Source organism: Phalacrocorax aristotelis, chromosome 2 (assembly GCF_949628215.1).
Source record: "Phalacrocorax aristotelis chromosome 2, bGulAri2.1, whole genome shotgun sequence".
NCBI lineage: Eukaryota > Metazoa > Chordata > Aves > Suliformes > Phalacrocoracidae > Phalacrocorax > Phalacrocorax aristotelis.
In genome coordinates this window covers 10,963,858-10,989,448 of record NC_134277.1, presented here as the reverse complement: position 1 = coordinate 10,989,448, position 25,591 = coordinate 10,963,858, and the positions used below count along the sequence as shown (strand labels likewise).

The following is a 25,591-nucleotide window of genomic DNA, read 5'->3' as shown; positions in this document are numbered from 1 at the left end:
TGTGCCAGGCATGGGAGCAAACCTGGACCGTGCTGCTTAGCAGAGCAGCTCTGCTCTTTGGAGATGGGCATCCCACTGACACTGAGCAGACTGTTCCACAGTGTAGAATCCACTGGTGGCATTCAAGAAGTTAGAGGAGATATGAAATTTTTTACTGTGCTGTTCCATTTTTGTACTTCATTTCTCTTTGAACTTGAAGATGTAATAAAAATTCAAAATTATTGTTCAGTAACTGAAGGATAGATACATAGAAAACACAAATAAAGATACAGCACGTGATATTGCCTGATGTTATGCCACAATAGTTTAAAAAGTTTTTTAGGTAGAGTTTAGGTATTGTAACTTTGTATTTTTACTTTTTCTGTATTTTTATATCGATATTGATTTCAAAATGTGATTATTGGGATACTAAAAGTATGCCAAAAGCAACTGATTGCTTTTGGGTAGCATATGGAAGACCACTGCAAAATATTCCTATGCTGAGCAGAAGCAAGTCAACGGGCTTTGTAGTAGTGTATTTCTCACAGCTTACAGTGAAAGTCTAGAAAAATAATAGACAAGCTTTCCTGGTTCTATTTAACTTTTGCATTTAAAGCAACTTTTTCTCTCTTTCCTCAGTGCTTCTGCTACATTGCATGTGTGTTTACACTGTGTGTGTTTCTGAACAGGTTTTTAGAATTTGGACTCAGATCCAAACACGTGAATTTTTCAAGGGCAAAGGCAGCATCACTTGTCATTGATTCTGCTGAGCATTTAAGAAGTGACATTTACCAGGGCTTGTTTTGAAGATTTATAAATGCAATATAGATTTGGCGAGAATAGCTGCTTCAATAAATGTTGTGCTGTAGCATGTAAGCATGGGCTTTACCACCGGTGGATTCACTAGCACTTTGTCATCCAAGTAAAAATAAATATTCAATAAACAATTTATTAGGGATGTGAGTTCACTTCTGCTTCATTCCACTTGGAAAGACTTGACATCTGTTGCCTACATAGTGTTATTAAGGACACAATGAAATGAAGACAAATTAATTGTGGAATTGTCAAAACTATGTCAGGGAAACTTTCCCTGGCTAAGAAAAAGTAACGCAAAGAATAATAGGAGAAGGGACATATCTTGGCTGTGTACATGAGGGTGTTTGGTATAATAGCTAGGGATAACTGAATCATAATACCTGATGAGAAGCTATTCTTTCATGGGCCAGACTTTTATTTTAACAAAAGTGCTTTGCATTGCTCAGGTGGCATTTGAAGAACTCACACTAAAAGTGAAGAGGATTTACAAACATTAGGATACTCGTTTCAACTGTCAGATTTGTGTGACATGGCATTAATGTGAATGATAACGAGATTAATAAAAAAACTACATACTGCTTCCTACCCCTGTTAGTAGTGCAAGGCCAGGTAGTGTGGGGAGAGTGGGAAAGGGTCTGTTTTAGCTTTGTCAGTACAATAGTTACGTGAGCTCCCATTCAGGAGGGTTTTCTTGCACCCCATCCTGAAGATCCCCACACTACCAAAGGCTGCACAAAGAATCAGGGCAAAACCTGTTCCGGGCAACTGGCCTGCTAAACTTCTGATGTACTGATGGAGAGAAAGGTTTATTGTAGAGTGTTTATCCACCCAGAATAGCCTCCACAACATAACCTGCTCAGGCTCTAGGAGAACCATGGAAAATAAGTGGCCCAGCCTCTGTGTCAGATACCACTGGGGGAATCCTGGGTGGCATCTGCATCCCCTGACAGCATTGCGGGGTGCCTGGTGACTGCAGCATGCCTTGCAGCATTGGTGCTCAGGCAGCTGAAATCTGGTGCTGTTCTTATTTAGCCTCAGCTGTACTGCAGGATCACAAATAAACATAACGCATCACACACACACAAAGTGTATAAATATCACATTCAACGTGACAGATACTTTTCTAAATACAGAATGGATGAGGAAAGAGAGACTTAATTGTTTTTGACGACGTATCAATGTGGCATAGGAGTATCTTTGCTGTAACCTTGGAAATCTTGAACAATTCTAATATACCTTCAAGCAAACAGGACAATCAAAAATTATCTTTCTGAGAAATACTGAATCCATTTAGCTTTTAAAAATGTAAAAGATTCAAGGACATACCTTGGCACTGCGTATAGCGAAATGAATCAAACCTGACTAACTGCTAAGTATAAAGTACAAAAGCTACAGTCTTATTTGGCTGTCAGGGCAGGCTTCCTCAGTTTATATGTTCGAACCTTTGGTATTCAGTTAAAAAGTAACTGATAGAAGGAAATATTTTATTTCATATGTCATATAAAGTAAGGAAAGTAAAATATCTATAAATATAGTTTATCCTATACATTGACATAGGAGTCAGTGGTGAGTAGGAATAGCAAACTAACAATAAATCATTGAATTTGCAATGCCCCATGTTTCTGTCCTATTTGTTGTAGTAAATAAAACAAGTGAATTCCAGGTTCTATTTTACTCCTTGCAACAAATAGTCCTAAAGTGTAAAATAAAATCATTGTTTGTCTAGAAAAAAGAGGATATTTTTCCTGTTTGAACATGCTAACGCTGTGTGAGGTACTGTGAATAGGGAACGCCAGATGAAGGCTAGATTTATGTCATGTAAATAGGTGAAGCACAACATTTTCAATAGTTTATTCCCTCATTGCTCTTTCCTTTCTAAGATTTGTGCCTTTTGAGGCAGAGGTAGCAAACATTTTCTGGGTAGATTGCCTTGCTGAGCTGCAGATTTGGGGAACTGAACCATGAGCATTTTGGAGTGAGAAAAGGACAATTCTTTATGTTTTCATTCTGATATTAGGAACAGCTAAGGAGGAGCGTAGGGAGCTCTTGGACACCTTAGCTCTTAGATACATTTACAGGGACATTTGCTCATAATTTCATTACTAAAGAGCAGAAATCTGGTTAATGAAACAGAGATCTTACATTAGATAACAATATGCTTGTAAAATACATGCAAAAGTCTGGCTTTTTAACTTTGTGTCTTTTGTTGTGAATCAGCTTAAACTGCTATCAGAGCAATCAGATTGCTTCAGGTTTCGTCTATCATGACCGTTATAAACAGAGGGGTAACTCTGCTGATGATTAAGGCTGCATTACGTTTTCCACTATTATTTATACGTCTATTAGAGTAGTTTATAGATTAATAGAATAATCAATGTTCCCTTCTTGTTACATTTATGCCTCTCTTAAACGGAATTAATATGCAGGTTTGTTTTCTTAACATGGGAGAAAAATGCATGTGACATTTAACCAGGATACCCTGAGGAAGTGGAAAATAAAGCACGTGAATGTTCCACCACATCAAAAGTATGGTAATATGTAGCAGTCGATTACCTTGAAATATATCACTGTTTCTTAAAGCTGGCAGCCAATGATCAGAAGACTTATCTTCTGTAACAATACTAAGTGAAAGAGAGAAATATGAGCTACACCACCAATATTTTTGAAATGCTTTAACATTATTACTGGTTCACTTCAGTCTTTGCTCTAAAGGAGGTTTGCTGCTTTGTACACCATCCCAAATTGCTGATGGACAAATTTTTGGAATGAATGGTATTTTTGAAAATACATTTACTTCCTTGATATTAATTGCTAGTCCTTAAATAGCAGAAGTATACTCAGTTGAAGAAAACAAAGCAACTACCTGCCACTTAGTTAGTGACACATTTCAGTAGCTCCTGGTGGGCTCTGTTTTGCCACTGTTCCTTGTTTATGCCAGCCCAGTTCTACAATATTTGAATGCCTCACAAAATGCAGTGCAACTTTAACCCCTGAAATTGTGTTTTATTATATCTGTGTTGTAGATAGAGAAGTGAACCACAGAGTTTGTGTCGCATTACAAGTGGAAGGGCAGATTCAAAAGGAGGCAAACATGCTTTTGATCCCCCTCCCGGTGCTCACTCCTCTGTGGCTCAGCCTGCAGGTCCAGGCTACATCTCAAATCATGGTCTTTGTCCAACGGAAGTTCCCTCTAGTTCCTATTGAGCACAGTTTGTATAGCAGGTCTGCACAGTTAATGTTAGACCTTGGTGGCATGAAGTTAGTGGAGCTATTTCAGAATATTCAGATTTTAGCTGAGCACAGAACACAAAAAGGTAAAATTGTTCCCAAGAATGATATAGATTTTATATTCCCTCTGTACCTTTTATTTCAGCGTTATGTCATCATGACATGTTTTGAGGCATTTTGTTAATGTCAGAGTTTTCAGTAAATGACATTTAAATCTAGCATCTCTTGGTGGTTATGAGCAAAAAATGATGGAGCTATTTGAATAAAGTGATGTGTTATGAGTGGATGTCAGCTGGAACTGTGCTCACAAAGACTCAAAGTTTAGGGGCTTTCTGTTCATATCTGATTGTTCCAGCTCTTCCAGTGTAAACATTTTAATTCATCGACAATCTTGCTCAAAAACTCATTCAGAGATTCAAAAAATCTGCTTCTTAGTAGCTTTGTGATACATTGTGGTAAATTGAATAAGAGCTCATAGCATGACATATTTTAAATATTCAGAAAGATCAACCCCAGAAAGCAGTAAAGAAGCTAGAAAGAACTAGAAATCAGAGTGCATGCAGCTGACAAAGCATCAATTACCTGAATTGTCCAAAAATGTTATTAAAGCTTACTGAGGTATTAACTCCATAAAACAAGGGAGGGAAAATGGACACCAGGTAGGAAATAATGTACTCAGAGATTCTCTCACTAAATCGTTTTCACTGTTGGCTAAAATAAGTCAAATAATCTCATTTTTACCCATGGATACCAGCTAAATACATGAGCAGACACTGTACCTCAGATGACGTGGTACAGTAATTTGTTAATTGTCATCGGCTTGTAAATCAGAGCCCTGAGGTGCAAAGACTGAAAATACTTAAATGAAAAAATATCTGTTACGCAATGTGCAGTAAGTGCATTGCATCCTCCATTGCAGTTGCTGGAAGGTCAAAACCCAAAAAGTTTAGGTGCACAAAAGAACAGAAGAAAAGGTAATTCAAATACTCCTCTGGCTGAAAATGCTATGTTGCCTTTCAGGTTGCACAAATTCATATTGTCTATTTTCTGTACAGGGGGTGAATTAAAAATGAAACTTGAGCAGCACTAATCAGCTTTTTGGGGGAGCAGCGTGACCTGCAGATTGGTCATCTTTGCTTCAGGCAAACTGACTTGGCTAACATACTTCCCTGGAAAAACTCCCGGCTTTCAGCTACCAAGATCTTTATGAGGTTCCTAAGGGAACCCTAACTTCTGCAACTGCTGTGTTTTTATTAATAATAATAGCAACAATAACAATTATTGTTTTGTTATTGCTGTAGAAAGAGACTGTACAAATGCATGCAATATATGGCCTCTTCCTGGAGAAAGTTACAGTCCAAGCAAAGTGGCTTAAAAGTGGAAAATGGAGGATACGGTTCCACACAAAATATATGTAGACTTTCTACCAATCATTTAAAAAAAAAAACCAAAACACCCACCCTTTTTTCCGATTTAATTTGCATTGGTCTTGATGCAGGACAGAGCATGGTGAGCAGGAGACCAAAGGCCCTTGCTAGAGAAAATATTTCAAGTACGCTGGATTTCCCTGTGTATATCTGTATATCACTGTGAATATCATGCAGAAGAAGCCTTTGCTCTGACTCATTCTAACGTTCCCTCCGTACAGTCGATGCAATGGTCTGTACACTGGTCTTAAAGACTTAGGTTTGTACCATTTGCATCCGCAGCCTTTGCTGTACTGCCCAGTTTGGCACTCCTGTGTATTGACTTTGCATGTGCAAATGAAAACGCTCCTCTGACAGAAAAAAATGGATTTTCCACAAACATCAGTGAGAGTTCAGCATTTACATAAAGTGAGGGTATGAACCACTATGCAGAACTGAAAGAACAGTTCTGCTCATAGGCATTTAAAAATGCATGAAACACTGTAGATCTGAGATGAATTTGCTAGAATATATGTGACCTGTATATCCACTTAATTTTCTTTACTTATTTAAGTGCCAGGACATTTCTGACCAATTCTACCTTGCTACAGGTGATGTTTTAATTCCCAGACTGAGGGCACTTCAAAAGTCCTTTCCCAGGAACTATATTTTTCATGACAATAAGCTGTCAACCTACTGTTAGCATGAAATGAAATGGATGAAATAAAATGAGAAGGAAGACCTGCTGATTTTATATGCATTGTTAACTGCTATTTGGACAATATCTCCGTTCTTTGCATTGTACAGTCTAACATTACAACCAATTTTTGCATACTAAAGAGATCCTGCATTGTGAGATGAGTGAATGAAAGTTTAGAGTGGTGTAAGACATCTCAGAAAGGAATAATAAGATAGAAAAGGAAGGCGAAGGGAACAGAAAAATGAAAGATATTTTGACCAAAAACAAATGATCACCACTTCTTATTCTAAAAGGAGATTGCAGAGGATTGATGTAGTAAAGAGAGTTATTTTGCAGAGTAGAGCTACTGTCAGGCTTTTGGGGTTAAATCTGGAATTGTCACATGCACTTTAATATGACTGTCAGCTAACACAGGTGGGTTCAAAGCTCGGTGAAACAGGCAAAGCAGTCCCATCTGTATTTTAGTATCACTCTTTTGGGTGCATGTGAATATTTCCTCATGTTCATGAAAACTCCTTGGGCTGACAGTGTTGAGGAGATGTCTGTGCATAGCCCAGGGTCAGAAGGAAACGGAGGAATTGAAAGTGCACCTTTACTCACCATATACTAGATTTGATTGCTTTTTGATAAGTATGTCACAGCCTAGACACCACAGAGAGCCATTCAAGTTAAAGATGTAACTAACCATGAATTAAATTAAGGTTGAACATTAATATAAAGTGGTAACCACGCAAGAAGCCCCCTTTTGCATATCTTTCTTCCTAAAAAGCATCTCTGTGAACGGAACCATCTGCTTTTGGATTGAGGGTCATCAATTTGTGAAAAAGATTATATGACATGGTGAATAGCATGGGCTTTATCTCAAGGTTTTGGGAAGCCTTTTTCGTGCATCCATTCTGTTCTAATCTTTGGAAAGTAGCTTATTCTAGTTGGAAGTTAGATGATATATTTTGCATTATCATATTATTCCTTTAGTACTATCAGCTCCAATGTCAGAAAAATCTTACGTAACGCTTAGAAACTTTCTCTCGTACAAACCAATTATTTGTAGCTGTCTACAAGAGCTGAAATAAAGGTATGGAAACATTGCATACTGAGTCCTGTGAGAGCATTTTATAATCTCCTTGGCAAATGAAGCACTCATTTGGCTTTTACAAATAATAGAAATTCCAAAAAACTGAAGAGAAAAACCTTCCCTCCACCTTCTGGGATAGTTACTTAGAGTAAATTAAAATCAGGGCTGTAAGAAGATCATGCTGGTAATTTAATTCTGTGGAGATTATCTCTTTTATGTATAATAAAACAACCTATGAAAATTTGAAACTGTAATCCTTAGGCAGCTCTTTCATCTGTTCATTCAAATGGGAGCTCTTTTTCTGTGAGTGTGAGTGAATCTCTGCTGAATGCAGTGACTGAAACTCTTGCATATTTTAGAAGAGATCCCACTAGAAGCTCCAAAAGAGGGCAACAAACTCACCAGTGCAGATCTGATACTTGGCACTGCTGCTGGGGAATGCAGTGGAAAAGGGAAGGAAACAGCAAAAGCTCCTGAGGACTTCTGGGGGGAGGATGACCACAGTTCCTCCTGAAATGGATTAGACAAGAGTGGTGATGACTGCTTGTAATTCCCAGTCATCTCCAAATGCAGTCTGTACCAGATTTTCTTCTCATCTAGAAGGCAATACAACGTTTGACCAGAGCAAAGAAATTTAATTAGATTGAGTTTTCATGGAAGTGCAGTGCAAAACTGTCTTGGCAGATTTTCTTCCGATTTTGTAGAAAACATATTTAGTCACAATTTTCAGAAAAAATTAATATTCTAAGCCAGAGATACAGGGGAATTGAAAGGTTGTGGTTTAAAAGGTGGGTTTAACTTCTCTATTACTGTTTTTGCCATTAACCTGCCGTCGCAAGTTGTATCGAAAAATTGCTTTGGGAAGATGTTCTAGTTTTCTTTTATTGTAACAGGAAACATCAAGATTTTATCTTTTGGCTGCATTCTTAGGTAGAAAATATAGCAATTAAAAGAATTAATTTTGTTATACACAAAGCAACTTCAACATTAAAGCTGCAATTTTGGCTTAGCCAGTACTTAAATATCTTAACATTATTGGGTATGTCCTTGAGCTCTGAAAATGGAGTTCTGGGATGAGAACAAGTGCAGCTCCTCTAAAGAATGTGGAAAGGCAGTCTGCAGAAAGGCACGTCTATAGGTTGACCTGTCTGTTGCGAAAGTAGGGAAGAAAGCCAATCATTCCCAATTCTGCAGACATTCTGACAGCTGAAGTAAGCATTAACAATTTGCAACACATGGCATGGGGGATGAAAGTCTCTGAGCTCTACAACTGAGAGTTCCCTGGCTGAAATGAAGTAGCAGTTGAAGGTAGCTCAGAAAAACCTATTTTATCACATCCCATGTAGGGACAAAATGGATAACATCACGAAAAACTGGGGAAAAAGTAATGTCACAACTCAAAAATAGTAACATGTTCTGGCTTCAAGTCTGCATACTGCTGAGGTTTTTTTGGCCTTTATATGGGGATTTTCCTGACAAAAAAGTATCAAGTTTTTGTATATAGGTTTCTGCCAGTATGTAATAGTCTCATCACTTTGAATGGACTTTGTACGTAAAAACAATTTTGTTGGCAATATATTGATGCAGAACTAATAATTTTGGATTTTGATTGGCCCAAGAGCTGGAAGAATCTCACGGCGTTATGCTGTCAGACGCAGGTTTTGCTGGACTTGCCTGCAGAGCCCCACATAGCCTCAGCCAGGCTGGTTGGAAAAGGGTTGGGAGTACAAGCAAGAAAATTTGCATGGCCAAACCTTTGGGCAGTGAGAACTGTTGTTGCTTTAAAGTGCTTAAATTGGACTCTACTGATTTACACCAGAATGTCTTTGCAAAGTTAAAGAGATGTTTTTCTTGCTTAGGCCTTCAGAGGGGTGAAGGTTATTTGTATGAGTAATTCTGAACTAGAGTAAGTTGAGATGGAGAAGAAACAGATAAATGTTTTCAACAGTTGCTAATATAATTTACGTACATTGAAAATGTGATCAGGTATATTTGGAAAAGCATCAGGTTTCTCTAAGATGAAAAACAGAGTCAAAACCACAGGAAAGAATGCTATTATTTAGAAAAATTGAACGGCTGAGAGAAGAAAATACATATTTGAATTTTTATTATTTTTCAGTATTTCTGTGTAATTGGTATAACAGCAAAGCAAATTAAGCAGGTTAAAAGTGAAATTGTATGATAAATATGAAAACAACTTTGCCTTTACTTTTGGAGACAGAAGCTAATACTATCTTCGCCAGCATGAATCTGTGAAAACTGTTTTCTTCACTATTGACACTGCTTGCTTTTGATTTTATTTCAAGAAATAAAATAATTCTTAGATAGATACTCTCTGTTGACATAATTATTGCTAAGTGTTGAACATAATGGAGACCTAGACAATAATATTGTCATTATTATTTTTTGTAGTTGTGAATAATGATAATAATAATAGAAATAAATTGTGCTGTGGAAAGAAATTATCAAGGATGATACCTGATAATAAAAAGGAAAGACTGGGTCGTATGTGGAGCAACTTCATTGGTTTTGATGTGTAGGTTGGGTTTACTAGATATATTAATGTCTTGTCTTCACTGTCTCTACACTAACATTCCCGTTTCACAGACATTTAGGTTATGGTGTTCCAATTTAAAAAAAAAAAAAAAAAAAAAAAAGAATTAAACCTTGGACTCTGGCACCAATGAAAAGTGCTGCTCTTTGTGGGGAAATTTTGTACTAATGGCTTTTTTCATGGGAATTCATGACCATCTGTGCTTCTCCGCTGAGAGCAGTTTTATATCTTCTGCTGCTGCTGTTGTCATCACATTTGCGTCACTCCAGTGTCTACCAGACTCCTCCTCTCTTGGTATTGTCTTTCTGTGGGAATTCGTGGTTGGGAAATGCAGGTCCTGGGCAGACCTCTACAGGGGGGATGATTAATCAGGGGTTGGGCATCTCCCTGTACCGTTCCCCTTTAGTGACATGGAAGTAATGCGTGTATAAGAGCACTGCTGTGATCCTGCTCAGCCAGTGGAGATAAATTGTAATAATTGAGTCCTGAGGCAGGAGCTGGCGCTAGGTGTGACGGCAGAGACAAAGAGAACAGGAAATCGCCATACGGCGTCATATGCTGCTTCTCAACCTTAATTTTGATTGGGGCTGTCAGCGTGGCATTATGGTTCTTGACTGTGCTGTTTTATTGAGCTCAGTGTGTGGGAGAGATTTTTTGAAACTGAAACAATGCTGGAAAATGATTGGCATAAGGTTAGGTTTAGACACATTGCAGTTCCTGATATTGTTGCATAATAAACAGCAATATTAACTTATTGATGAGGGATTTTTGAATTAGTTAAAATTTGCATTTTTCATCCATGTCTTGTTCTAACTCTTATGTGTGTGAGAAGTGCTAGGAGATACAGTTGAGAGGACGTATTCCCTTAACTCTGTGTAGTTTCTTAAGTTCTGTAACAGGTACTCTGGTTTTCTTTCATCTCTTTACTCTCCTTTAATGCCACAGTTGTGTTCTTTTACAGTATTAAGGATGGTATACTTGTACTAGTTTTAAATGCATTAGGAGAAAATGTTAAAATAGCGCTGCAGGAGAAAGAAAATACATTGAAGTTAACAAAAGATACACCATTATCATCACCAGTGAGAACTGGGATTGCAGTGGTTTCTCATGTTCTTTTACTAAAAACATTGGTTTGTGGGGGCATAAAAATGAAACTATTGTCTGCAGCCATATATATTGCTCAGGATTGAGAAAGATTAATTCCCTGTCTGTATGCTGGTACCACAGGTGAACTCTTCTTGCTTTAATTTAAACAAAGCTCTTCAGAGTCATTCTGTGTATTTTTCTTCAAAGTTTATGTTATTTATTGTGTATTCTTTGGTCTTTAATAGGGCTAGTATTGGCTTAGAGTTACAAAGTGAAACTGTAGTGATTTTGGACACGTGGCTTACAAATTGGTAGTTTATGTGGCTATGCTAATGATTTTAATATATATGTATTTTAGCTGAACTTTTTTTTTATTGCACATTCTTCTAAACTTGAATGTTATCTTAGTTTTTTCTCCTGCATGAATTTATAAAACAAGCAGAAATGTGAAGTGCTAGGCAACAGAGAAGTAAACTTGTGCATATATATATAAACTTTCACGTAACAATCATTTTAATAACACTACACCAAAATAGTCATAGGTGCATGGTGACTCATTTTTGTGTATTCACATAAGAACCTGCTCTGAGCAGCCTTAGATTGAGATTTGTGAAATTATTTGAATCCATCTACTTACATGGCACATTTGAAAAGGTGAGATTTGCATTTGAAAAGGATGAATCAGAACTAAATATAGATTAGATAGAGATAGAGATTCTTTCCTCTCCCAAGGGTCTGGAGTCATTTACTGCAGCCATTAACAACTAACATGATTTCAGGTGAAGTGTTTCCTCAATAAACCTGAGTAACATTTTTACTTAAGAAAAGGGGGAAAAAGGAGCAAAAGTGGTGTGTCAGAGATCTTTTTGCTTTTTTGTTTGTCTTAATGCATACTTACATTCATTCTAGGTTGTTTATTACTATTATTTTCATTAATGAAGAAAAAATGAAGTTTGGGATGTGGTCCACCTAAATCTTGCCCAAATGGGAACTTTATTTCCTAAAACTTGTCTAAATCCCACCCAACAGCAGTTTGAATACTTCCTGGGCCTGTCTATTCTTATACCCAAGTATAAGAAATTCTTTAAGTATCTGCTCCATAGGCTGAAAATTTGATAAAGTAATTTTTACTTTGGCATGCTCAGAACTTTCTGCTTTGGCAGAATGGACAAATATTCTATTTAGACTTCTTTTTTAATTCTGGGCTTAAGGAGACAATGAACTCACCGTCAATACGGTGGAAAAATCTGAACAATACAGCCTCTTTTTTAATAGCCCACTGGATAAAGCACTCATCCGAGGAGTGAGGTGGCCAAGATCTGGGTTCTGCTCAGACTGATGATGCTTTAGTTGCATCCTAAGAGACTGCCTATACCAACAAATCTGATGTTGACTGCAAATGGTGATGAAGTTCATAACATGTGTATGAAATAGGGACCAAACCAGAAATCCCTCTTCCGAGGCTGGTCCTAATGACCAGATATGTCCCCTTCCACCTGGTGCTAGAGAGTATTTTTCTTCAGGTGGTTTCTTACAGGAAGATATTAGCAGGATAACCGTATCTGGAACTCTTGTCAATATTTATTTGAGGGTTTTGTGGCGTTCTACTGAGCGTGGTGTAAAAGCAGAAATTCTCTTCAATTATGTGATATTTAGTTATTAGATAATTACAGATAATTGCATGTGCAAGTTCTATGAACTGAAGTGTTACCGTAACATCTAAAATCTACAAATTGGGTAACGATTATGTTTGGAGTTGTATCATTATTTCAAATATAATTACCATGAGACTGGCAGTGCATGTAATTAATGAGTAATCACTGGAATTTGCCTTCATAGTTGCACTTCCCCCTTGTTGTAAAGTTCTTTGTCACAACATTTAAGTCTAAAGATAACATAAATTGACCTCCACATGTATTATACGAAAACTCAAAATATTTATTTCCACTGCAGTACTAGCTCCTTAGTGATCTAAAGGCATAGTTTCATGGAGGAAACAGAGAATGGACAGTATGCTGTGAATGGGGGAGTAGTGAAGCAACCTTTCAATAGATACCAGCTAGTGAAATAACTCTTTTCCATAGCTGTCCAAAGTAACCCTTTTTTTTTTTTTTATCTATTAAAGCTAGTTTGCAACTAGATAAAATTCTGCTAGGAGTAAAGTCTTCAAAATCTCCTCTCATCATCTAAGATCTTCCTTCCATTGTAAGGAAAGTTTGATTAACCAAATTTCATATGGGAGAGAAGAATCTGTAGTTCACTCTTGGGTTCCAATTGAACAAAGCTTCTTTTTAGTTTTATTAATATTGTTTATATAGGACACATTTTTGCCAAACTTTCAAGTTATTAAATAGTCATTTTGCTTCCTTTTTTGCCTTTTTTTTTTTTTTTTTATTAATTATCAGGTTTTACTTGGCGAGATGATTATACACAGCATGTTATTGGTCAGGAACTCTCAACCATTCACAAAATCCACAACAGACGCCCTGATGTATTTACACCTGAAGGAACTGACACAGGAAGGTAAGTCTTCAATGGCGTTTTTGCCTGGTAGGTTTTTGGGAGGATTTGTAAATGATGAGAAATAGATTGTCACTAAAGCTGAATTAAACACATCACCAAAAGCACTATCTGTATGATACAGGGAAACTAGTACGACAGCCCTGAAAACACCAGTAGGAAAACAGCAGACAGAATGAATGGAAACTCTCAACTCTGTTCTTCTGATTACCATCAAGTTAAGAAAATATGCCTTCTATTGTTAACTTAGGTGTCAGAATTCAAAGCATCAGGTATTTTATCTAGTTCGTGCAGTGTCTAGTGTCAGTTCAGCCAGCTCTATTTACCACTGGCTTAAAAAGGTAAACTTACACGGTAGCTCATCCACAGGAGATATGTTATTCTGGAATAAGCCAACAAAAAGAAACAAAAAGAAGTATTGAATGACATTCTGAGCAACTAATTACATTTTCAAAATCATATTCTTCCAAAACGTAGCTGTACTTGATTTGAAGTCCATAGATTCAAAAATTGTCAAGATTGTAAAATTTGTCCAGGAAGGAGAGATTCATGCAAGTTCCCTAGACAGAAAATGCTGGGACATTTCTATCTATTCTTTGCATTATAGAAGCCATTTTCCTCATGGCTTGGAAGATATTGAGAGGTCTCTTAGCGGTTATTGGTGGCAAGGACTCAACATCTATAGTTCTGTAGAATGATATGGATGTGGGACCTGCAATTGTATCATCCTCATATAGAGATACTCATATAAATATACTCTTTTACCTGGTCTATTCTGTCGCACAGGCTTTTAAGTGCAACCCAACCACACAAGCCCCAGAAAAAAATTTTAAAATGCGTAAAATTTTAGGAACATTAAAAATGGTTAATTTTGCTTTCTCCCACATGATTTTAAGAAATGCAATCTCAAAATTAGTGAAAATGAAAGAAAGTGCTTTTTATTTAGGAAACTTTCTTCATAGTGGGACAAAGCTTGAGCTTCTAGCCTTGATGGACTTTAGATCTTCATATACTGCAATATGCGGGTTTTATATACTGCAGAACCATTTCTTTTCTAGGTTACTCTTTTATGGAGATGAAAATGCTGTGTAATTGATCCTGCCCAGTGGATTCAACTGTGTTTGCCTCAGTTGGTTTTGATTTAATTCATAGAATTTGGCCCTATATTTCACAGATTTCCTGATTCAAAAGCATTCCTTAACATCACAGTGCCATACATTTCAGGAGTGCAGTAAGGTAGAAAGTTAACTTCTAAAGAAGATACTGATCTATAGATTATTGTAAAGGTGATAACGACATGTGGTTCAATCCATAAACATGTTGTCAGTGCTTAGATACATAAAATGCTATTACTGTATCGATTACTCTCTCTGTATGGTATAAGAAATTATTTTTAATATCTTCTGGAGGATTTTTTTTTAGAATCAGTTTATCTAAAATTTTATTCATGAGAGTGAGTTAAAATAGACCAGATTTCCATGAGATCAAGATTCTGCAGTACTCCAGATTCATCGTTATAAAAGATAAAATGTATAAGAAGATATAAGAAATAAATTAGTTTTTAGACTGAGAACAGATGATCATTTTTAGGAGTTCCTGTTGTGATCAGGTCTGAGCTGTTTTCATTTTTAACTAGAAATATACGTTAAAAAATAAACCACTTTAGGAACGTCAGAATTTCAAATGTGTTCCACTTACAGCAGTTCCTATTGTGGATAGATTTTCTGAAGTTAGCAAGCTGTGCTTCTGAAAGCATTACCTTATGTGCCAACAGTTTAAAGCATTAATTGATTTTTCTGGTTGTCCATTTGCAATATGTTCTGTAGGACAGAGAACAGTAGGAACTTTTTCTCTGGTGTCTTGTAGATTCCGATCAAGTTTGCTCTATGCTCAGTGTGCTCAATGCACTTGCACCAGGGGAAGTTTAGGTTGGATATTAGGAAAAACTTCTTCACCGAAAGGGTTGTCAAGCATTGGAACAGGCTGCCCAGGGAGGTGGTTGGGTCTCCATCCCTGAAGGTATTTAAAAGAAGGGTAGCCGTGGTGCTTGAGGATATGGTTTAGTGGTGGACTGGGCAGTGATAGGTTAGCGGTTGGACTCGATGATCTTAAGGGTCTTTTCCAACCTTAATGATTCTATGATTCTATGATTCTAAAGTCTTATCAGATAATAATTAAATAATTTTAAAAGCAAATTATCGTAGGTATCTAATTATCAAAGAAACATTATGGCAGGAAGACCTTTTATTAAGGGTAAAGTGTGTAATAAGACAATATGAAGTCATACTAATGAGCCATTAATCCCCACAGAGCTAGCGAGAGCAAGAAAATAGACTCAGACACTTGAAAGGTAAATTGACTTAGGCTAAATTAGTGCATATGAAATCTGATGGAACAGAAGACATGGATTTCATCTTAAAAAGAATGCTGAAACTGGGAGCTTGATTTCAAGATGAAAGTTCTTTCTTTGGTGGCTAACTGGAGTGTACGTGATATTTCCTGGGCCCTTATTAAATTTCAAAAAAACCCCACTTTTGAAAGAGGATCCAAGATAAAGGAAAAAAGTCCATTCTGCACACAGGGAATAAATGTCAGTTGTGTTCATTGGTGCAATTAGGCAAAACCACAAACGTTTCCAGCAAACTTCAATGTATGAAATGGGGTATAGCATTATTTCTATAATAGAACCATCATTAAGTCAGTAATAAGATTCTTACAGCATTTAAAAGGGAGAATATTCTAAGAAGTGTAGTATCTATTAATTGAGAACATTCTAGAAATAGCTGAGGCGCAGTGATTTAGATATTCCACAAAAAAAGCTTCTAAAGCACTGGGTTTTGTAGTACATATGTAATTATTTCTGTGGATAAATACTTATATATGTTACTGTCTTTATACCCTAAAGTTCACTGTATGCAAAGTCCTTTTTCAGAACAAATTAAAACTGAAAATACTTCCAAATAAGTGCACAACAAGAACTCAGCTGACAGTAATTTCTCCTACTCACCAGGTGCTTTTTCTTGTCTTTCATCCATTTTCCAATATCACTTTGTCAAATTTAAAAGAAATATTTTTAATTCAGTCACAATAATAGCTCATTTAATGCATTTTACTTTCTGTGTTAACAGGGTGGACAACAGTGATATACTTGCGAACTAAAAGCATTTTAAAAATTCAGTTGAATTCATAGGATTTTATTAAAGTTGTCATCAAATGAAACAATGCTTTGTTAGACTGTTACATTTTTATTGTTTAAAAGTTTATAACATAAAATATTACATCTAATGTGGAATTTAAACACAATTTGAGTGCAACTGCTGTCTCCATATGAAAAATGAGAAATCTTAAACCCCAGATTTTGCTTCTACCACCAGTGTGAGTGAATATATACTGTAAATAATGGCTTGAAAACCTAACCTAAATACTGTCGTCTGTCTGTGCATTCAGTTCCCATTAGCACCAGTGGAAATCCTTGGGGCAGAATTTGGTCTGGTATTTGTATTTTCCCGTTCTTCTCAAAGCTAGCGAAGAAAGGAGAAGATAGGTGTTGGAATTACTTGATGAATGAAAGATGAGTGTTTGAAATTGGGATACTTTCTATGACGAGAGCCTCTTTGGTTTAGTTCATCTGTACTGAAGCAGAAAGCGTGCTGCCCAGCTCTTCCTAAAACTGTGGAACAGTTTTAGTCTGGCTTTAGATTGAAAAGGAGGTGGATAATGTTACCTGCAAGTCGACCCTCCATTGTAAGGCAGAATTTAGAGCTCTGGAATAAGAGAAAAAGACAAAGAGCATGAGGAGGAAGCAAGACTTTATGGTGAAGTATATCACGATCGCTATAGCGCTCTGTGCAGTAAACCTTCCTTTTCCTAGAGTTTGTGTGCCTGATGGGTAGCTGGTTGTTTTACACTGCGGAGAGATGGAGGGGTGTTCTGGTACTTCAAACTGAGCAACCCTGTGAGCGCTATTGCTTGCAATCCACCACAGTAAATTAGATTATTAATTACATTTATTGGTATTAAATTAGTCAGGACACCCATTTGATACAACTGTGAGCGTGGAAGGAAGTCTGTTACTTTGTGCATAAAGTAATGTAATTAAACCCAAGATCTGGAAAATGACATAATGGTGCTTTCTCAAGCTGAGTCCCTACCTAAGCACCATGATGTGGGCTGTTAGAATAAAATTTTGCTTATAGTGACATGGAGATGTTGAAAGTCAAATGGTGCCTCGTCTCCCTGAGCTGGAAAGCTCTTCCGCCTGGAATTGTTCTTCACTGAAGAAGTGTGTGGGCATGTGGGTAGGAAATGGTGACATCAAAAAGGTGATTTCTCTCAAAACAATGTCTCATTAACAGGGAAGAAAGCAGACTGGGAACCCTCTCTTTGCTTTCTTGCACAAGGAATGAAATAGTTACTGGTGTTGACATTTAAATTATCATCATCATTGACATGTTGTTGAGATAGATGAGGAGAGCCGGTAATAATTCAGATTCATTGCACGCAGCACTCTGAATCCCATATAAACACCTCTACACTGCTGGATTTTAATCACATTTTCAGCTTTTCTTTGCAAACGTTACCAAGATCTGTCTAAGCCAGTAAGAAAACACCACTACTCTGTGAATCCCAGGCACATGAGAAGATCAGAAGAGATACTTGTTCTGTCTCATTATTCTGTTTTTATGCCTTTTGCTGGGGCTGACTTGCTCAGTTATTTCTGCACATCCAGTAGTCTCACTGTATTCTGTAAATTGGTGCAGGGCCCAACTGATGTTGAATCTCATCATCATCCAGCAATATTTTAAAATCTTAGAACCATCTCCTATTTTTGGGGGTGCAATCTAATCATGCATATTTTCTTTTTACAAGCATTTTCTTTTCTTCCAAACATGGCTTTGCCTTGATGTAGGCATTTTATTTGATTTACTGTTGGATCATTAACTTTGATTCATGCAATAAATTGTTAATAGTGCAAGATTTTTGACTGCTTTTGCTGAAACTAAATTTTCTATACTTTTGTGGTTGCTAAGCTTTTGAGTCACTTTTTTGTTACATATGGAACTAACTTCAGTGGTTTGCAGGGCCTTTTTAGTTGGACACTTTGTACGTTGTACAGGCTGGTAACTTTCTTTTCCTTGCTTTTGTTGTGCAGGACTTTGGGACAGAATGCAGATAATGAAAGAAATTATGATCTGGAAAATAACGTGAACTTGGCCAAGTCTCTTCAGCAATATCTTAAATACCTGGGTATTCTCTCCCAGTCTGCAGCTACAAATTTGTATCCAAGGCAGACGAATGACAAAGCTGCTGTCAAGGTAGTATTTTTAATATGGTTCCTACATTCTGTGATTTTGGCTTGCTTCTCTGAATTCTCCTCATATTTCCGTTTTCCCTTCTGTCTCAAGACCAGACATTGTTTCTTACTGCCTCCTCCAATTGACTATCATAACTGCACTCAATTCTCTCCAAATGAAGTGAGTCAGCTTCAGCATTGTAAACAATAGAGATCTTCTAATCTGGAGCATTTTACCTGAATTAGGGATGGATTGTGTGTGAGGAAGGAGGAAGGCTGGGATAAAGGTGGTAATGTCTTCACTGGATGATATGAAACCCTTCCTACAGCATCTGAATGTGTCCTCTCCAAAAAGCTGGCTTGAACTACCCTTTGAATTCTTGCTGGTGTTTACAGTGCTTAGGGTAAAATTAATGTAATCGTTGAGCAGGTTTTGATAATGGAACAGATGAATTGTGCCTCAACATTTCCTACTTCTTATTGATCATAAAGGAAGCCTATTGTGACCAATTAAGGTTCATACGCATACATTATAAATATACAGATAGCTAGGAAGACAAATCACAGCCATTAAATCTTGAGTATTGGTTGTGTTTAAAGAGCACACAAATGCCTATATGAGAACTAAAACATTTTTTTCTTTGCTAGAGAAAATCTGTCTTACTCTGAGATGGAGCTTGATAAATTTATCAAAATGATTGGATGAAGGGGTTGCATATGACAGGCCCTTATAGCCCTATATCTTTTGCTCAAAAAATGCATTTATCCAAAGCACTCTATTGTTTTAAAGAAATTGGCTGCCGTTATAGTGATCCTTTCAATAAATTGGTATGTGCTGTTTGCATGAATACGGTGTAAATGCAACAACATTAGCTAAAAAATATACTGAAATTTTAGGAAAAAATCAGGTAAAGAAAAATAGTGTCAAAGCCAGACTGCTAGTTTTTCCCGGGAACTAACTCAGAGACACAGAATTACTGCAGTGTATCCACAACAGCAGCTCCCAACAACAGTATCAGTTGTATCACCTATGTAGTCATGGTATAACCAAAATGTTATTTATTGTCAGAAGCCACAAATTTCCAGTTTCACTGATTGACATATATAATTTACGGTTTGTGGTGTATGTCATTAGGCGTTCATCTGGGGTAAGAGAAACCTGCAGGCAGCAGCAAGGCAGCTTTGGGGATGGCTGGGTGACCACCTTCGTGGTACGTTTCCCCCACTCTCTACTCATGGGTGCCAGCTGCAGTGAGTATGCCCTGCTTTCAGAATCTGGCTTTCAGAGGCAAGAAAACTTGCTGAAGAAGTATTTCAGTGGGTCTGGTGCTGTCATGCAAGTTCATAAATAATCCATATGGCTAAGACCTTCTGTGGGGAAGCCTGCTGTGATAACACCACCCACCAACCTTATCGAGTGTTGCCATGGAGATGGGTACTCTGAAGCCTGGGGGAGTGGGATAAAGAGGAGAAAATCTGGAAATGAAGCACGTATAGGAGCAAACTGTACACCTCTATTTACTAAAGAACATTTTAAAACAACAGACATCAAGTTAGATGTATTACCTATAATTTAAAACTAAAGAAAAAGAAAAAGGAAGATTATCTTAAAAATTAGTAATCAGTCATGAATTTTAAATGATCCCGGAGACATTTCCCTATCCTCTGCAAATCAAATGCAACTGTTACTCTTTAAAAAAGAAGGAAGAGGGTCACTCTATTTCTACCTTGATTCATTGGGTCATTAATGGGATAACATTTAAACAAAAGAGAAAACAAGACTTTTGCGACTCCTGGAAGAAGAAAAAACATAAAATTTAACAATTTGAAAAGGGTAAGAAGGAAAGTAACTGCAAGAGCTACATTTGATATGGTCATACCACCTGAAATTAAAAATGGCTATCTTATGCACTTTAGTTGCATGCTTCAACAAAATCTTCGTACCTTATTTTTGTATTTCATATATTGATAAATTATGAACCTACATCAAATAATTGTAGCAAGTTCTTATCTTTTTAACTTTCTTGCACTTTTCCGATTAAAAATAAGAGTAAGACAGCGGTACTTTACCCTACTTAAACTTAGAATTGAAGCTTTTGGGCCTTTACCCTTCTTAAAAATAATTTTCTTTCAAGTATATATTTACCTCTGTCACTTCATTCTTGCTGTTGGGGAGTATGAGATGTAACACTGCTCTGGTTGCTTTGATACCTTACCTGCTATGAAGTATAGCTGAATCTTGCAGAAATTTAGTGCTTCTAGGCAGACTTCTTGAGTGGATTCTGATTTGTTCCAAAACTGTCATCAGAGGACTCTGGCCAAGAGATAAAACAAAGGAAGAAAAAAGGCAAAGAGGCTTTAAAATATTTGTTATACTCCAAAAGTGTTATTTAGTATCTTAACATAAATATTTTTAATCAAACAGTCTTACAAACTGATCATCTTCAGTTTTCCTGACATCTTCCGCATGTAGTATCAGAATAAAACTACAGATCTTCAACATTACCAAGTAAAGAGGACACATACAGTTATGCATAAAGTTGTAAAATAAGACATGGCAAAACCTAAAGCAGGTAACCCTTTTTCCTATCGCCTTTGTTCAAACAGCTGTCAGTTTGAGGCTTGATACAACGGTGACAGAATTAACACTATTAAACTTAAATCATGTGATGGACCAAAATTCCTCTAATGTCCACCATTTATTCCAAGAGCTTCTCCAAGTGATTTTCGAAGCACTTGAAGTTCATCACTAACTTAGATTTTTTTTCTCTCAGTATTTAGATAGTATCTACTGCAAGCTGAAATCCCGCCAGTTGATAGTTACTCTGCCTGTGGGTAAATAGCAGTAAATCAGAAGATTTGGTGGGTCTGTTTCCTGAGGATTACAGTTGTAAAGAACATTTCATCTTAGTTCAGCTGAAAAGAGATGTTCAGAAAACGGGCACTTGGTGGCATTTTTTACTTCAGCATTATCTAGTGGATTTTTGTGTTGGGTTCCCCCCCCCCAGTGAAGGTTTTACCATTCACAAAATGCTGCATTATCAGTCTCTGTGATTCCTTTCTACCAAACCTGGTCTTAGTATGGAAAATAACATATAGCTAGGCACGTACACATAATGAGAAAGTTTGGTTTATCTTATCTACTGAGCCAAGAAATGCAGATGCTTCAAATCACATGTGAATTCCCCTGCTCTTCTCCCCTCCATTTAGAACAAACCCCTCTCATAGAAAAAAAAAAAACAAACCAAAGCCCTGAAAAAAATGCTATACTGTCGACATTCCTACAGAAACTGAGAAGCAAAGTTTTCTTGGGTTCAAAGGGACAGCACATAGCTGATATTACTAAAGCTAGTCAGCTGTAAAAGGAGAGCTTGCTTGCTTTGCTGCTGATGGCATCCCTGCTGGTGAGCTCTGTGTGAGCGTTTGCATAGCAGGGCATGTGGGAAGCCTTGAGGAAATCTTTAAATAAAGGAGGTGGAAAAAGAAAAAAAAGCAGCTATGTCCACAGCGACCGTTACAACAAAGCAAAAAGAGAGGCAACAAAAATGATCAGTATGGAAACAAATACTCCTGTTGTCGCTTTTCACCAGCAGCTAGGTAAGGCAGTGAGGAGTGATCTTACATTATAGTTTTTCACAAAGTCCAGTTGCCTACAGTTGAATAGTTACAGGAGATTACAATTATACTGCTTTCATCTGACTGAGAGTAATTTTTTTAGACATCACAGAAAGAGAAAAGGATTGAAATGTGATCCAAATGTACTAAAAAGTCTCAAAATCAGGAAGAAAATAAAAATAACTCACCTGGAAGGGCTTGGTTTTTTGTTGAATTGGCTATCATTTTTTACATATTCTCTTGCCTTGTGGTAACAAGGCAAAAGAGCACTGCTTTGGTAACACAGAACTGCACTGAGCTCATTTCAGACGCGGTGGCTTTAGCAGGCAGCAATCGTGTCCACTGCGCCACATGGACGGACTCCCTCTCCCCCACTCTTCTGATCTCCCAGCTCCACTGTGGATGCCCCAACGGCTCCTCTGGGAAACTTTCTGGACAGGATGCAGGAATAAGAAGTTGCCTGCTGCACTTCTGCTAGTGCTGCATTTCTTGCTGCAGGGGTCTCTGTTTTATGGTTTAGGTTTTTAGAGGTAGATGATGTGTGTAACTGCTCTTCTTTCATCTTGACTTGCCTCTGAGGTCTTCAGATATGGGTCCTACCTGCTGCTAAGGTCTTCCTCGGGCTCATGTGCCACTCAGGCCCCAGTATGTAGTGTAGGGAGGAGGAGAGAAAATGAAATATCTCAGAGTGTTCAGGGAGTTTAATGCATTTTCTGCCCTTTTTTTTTCTCCTCTGGGTTTTACTTAGTTGCATTCATTTTTAAGGTAAACTTTATGTATAAATAGTGTGATTGCAGAAACCTCCAAGTGTCAGGTATCATTACAAGTTTTAAAGCAAAGTCTTTGGAAAAAACCAGAATCTCTACATCAAAGAAGTCACTAATACAGTGAAAGGTCTTTGCAGAATCATGAAGGGAAAAAGGGACAAAGTGACCGGTTAGCGGCAGAGGGGTATGGCTGGTTGTGAGATCAGCAGTGCAATGGTGCTGAAAGGGGAGAATGTGCAAATAAAAACTGTTGTGGCAGAGTCAGTTTGCTGGAATCTAGATGGATATGAAGGACAGGCAAGGCATTTGGTAAAGCTTTTATTTTAGTCCTCAGTAAAAGAGGGAGCCTTCCACTTACTTTCCCCTTTCACATTCAGGGAAGAATACTCATAGCTTTGCTGGGTTGAAAATCAATTGTCTGATGCTTTGTAATTGATCTTCTGAAAGAATAAGGATGTGTGATAATTATTAAAAAGGATTACTATTTATTTTAGAAAATCTGTGTGCACAAGTGCTCAAAGATGTACTCTGAACTTATCTACAAATAATAATTACTGTGATTAACTAGTAAGAAATTAGGCAGTCATTGCTTATTTTATCTGGAGCTTTAATTCAAAAAAGTGGGACCCTTATTTATCTAGCACCGATTAAAATACACTACTGAATGAAGATCATCAGAAATTGATTTGATGGCCGCCTGCTGAAAAGCCAAAAACCTTTCTGCAATATATACATTTAAATTCTGCTGTTATAAATGTAAAATTTAGTATTTCATATATGTGGGATTATGTGTAAGAAAAATGTCATTCACCCTGTGCATAAACATGTTCATAGAAATATCAGGAATAATTGATAAAGGAGTGTCTCCCTGAAGCTACAAAATTGCCCATCTGTCAGCATATCTATGCAACAACCAATAGAGTAATATCTGAACATCTCACAAGCACTGATGCATTCATTTACCTAATGCCATTACAAAGTAAGGAAGAACGAAGACTCCTATTTCACAGCCAGATTAGATAGCTTTTCTAAGGCCCTGCAAGAATTTTTTAGTAGAGTGTAAACTAAAAGCTAAGACTCAAATCCCAGATAAGTATTTAATCTTTTGGATCATTCTCCCCTCCATGGTTCATTTCAGAAAAATAGAAACATTAAAGTCCTCTTAAAAAACAAACAAAAACAAACAAACCCCAAAACCCAATAGAAAAACAGAGCCCCATAAGCACTGGAGCAGAATCCATTTGATCGAATACAGATGTTTGTATTGGCGCAAGTCAGCCTAAACTCATTTATGGTCAGCAGAGAGAAAAAAGGAATTTCCAAGCTGTGGTCCATCCATTCTAATTTAAATATATAAAATTAGATGTGGTAAATTCTAGCCTGCATGAATCTGGTCTAGATAGCAGTTTTTTTCGTGGAGGACTGGTACCCATACTTTTGAAGATGTAACAGAATCATGGCTACAATATCTAGTAAAACTGCAGCCAGGTTGTTTACAGCATAAATACACAGTTTGGCAATCTAATGTGATCTGTGATTTAACTTTTGAGCTTAATAATTTGGCAAGTCAAGATTCTAGTGCCGCTGCACTTCAAGTCTTAGTCCCAACACCTGCCTTTACCTACAACATATCAGTTTATGTATGATGTAGTGACAGAATTTCCACATCTTAATATAAAAATCAATTTCCCTTATCACAGAGCTTGCAAAAATTTGTAATCTTGGAAAGGTGAATTATTTGTACAATGATTTGCAAGATGCAAGTGCTGTAGAAATGACACTATAAATTATTTGTGTAGGCTTGGAGGCTTATTTAAAAGACCAATTCATTAATTTCTAGTAATTTCCAGATGAAACATAGGTTGTTAGTTTTAAAATCTCAAAGGCTCACTGGACTATAAGATTTGCTTTGTTTTCAGATCCTTCGCCACCCCTTAAAAATTAACTGGTTTTTGCCAAATACCATGTGTTTGGAGTTTTTGTTTCTGCCCTTTTTCCTGCAAGTTTACTATTTGTCTTGCAACTATTTAGTCACTGTACTTCAGTACACTGGGCTCAGTAAATAGAAGATGGTGGAGCTGGTACGAATGTGTATTTCATATTTATTTTTAGGTCATGCTTATGAAATGAGAGGATGGAGTTCACAAAAATTTAAATTTATCTAACCTCTGTGTGAACATGCTGGTGTATATGTTTCAGGACAATGCAACATTTCTTTTTTTTTTAATGAGGAAAAAAAAACCCTCACCTTACTTCTAGCAGTTGTCCAGGAAATGATTGGTTGCTTTCCATGGGGTTGCAATGCAATGTTATAGACATGGATCCTGCAGACCTCTGTCCACTTGATTTCTTGGAGTAAAAGTAGTCTTTAGATTCATATGTTAGAGTTATAAATATATTGAATTGGTGCTAATGTGCTCAACTTTTGGCAGATGAAGATCTTCATGTTTCTATGTAAATCATCTTTAGATAATGAGTTAGCTCAATATACCAGCATATGCCTACAGAAAATGTGTTTAAACATCAGTCACTGAAACCTTAAGTAACAGACT

At 37.0% G+C, this 25,591-nt stretch overlaps 1 protein-coding gene across 3 annotated transcripts in view; it reads left to right on the top strand.

The window, feature by feature from the left end:
- The window catches only part of PTPRN2 (protein tyrosine phosphatase receptor type N2), a 670,936-nt gene that overhangs the window by 223,846 nt on the left and 421,499 nt on the right, over positions 1-25,591 (top strand). For all 3 annotated transcript variants that reach the window (XM_075082381.1, XM_075082380.1, XM_075082379.1), the window contains 2 exons: positions 13,250-13,367; positions 18,517-18,679. In XM_075082381.1, coding sequence (XP_074938482.1) covers positions 13,250-13,367; positions 18,517-18,679 — 281 coding nt within the window. The remainder of the gene's footprint in view (positions 1-13,249; positions 13,368-18,516; positions 18,680-25,591) is intronic.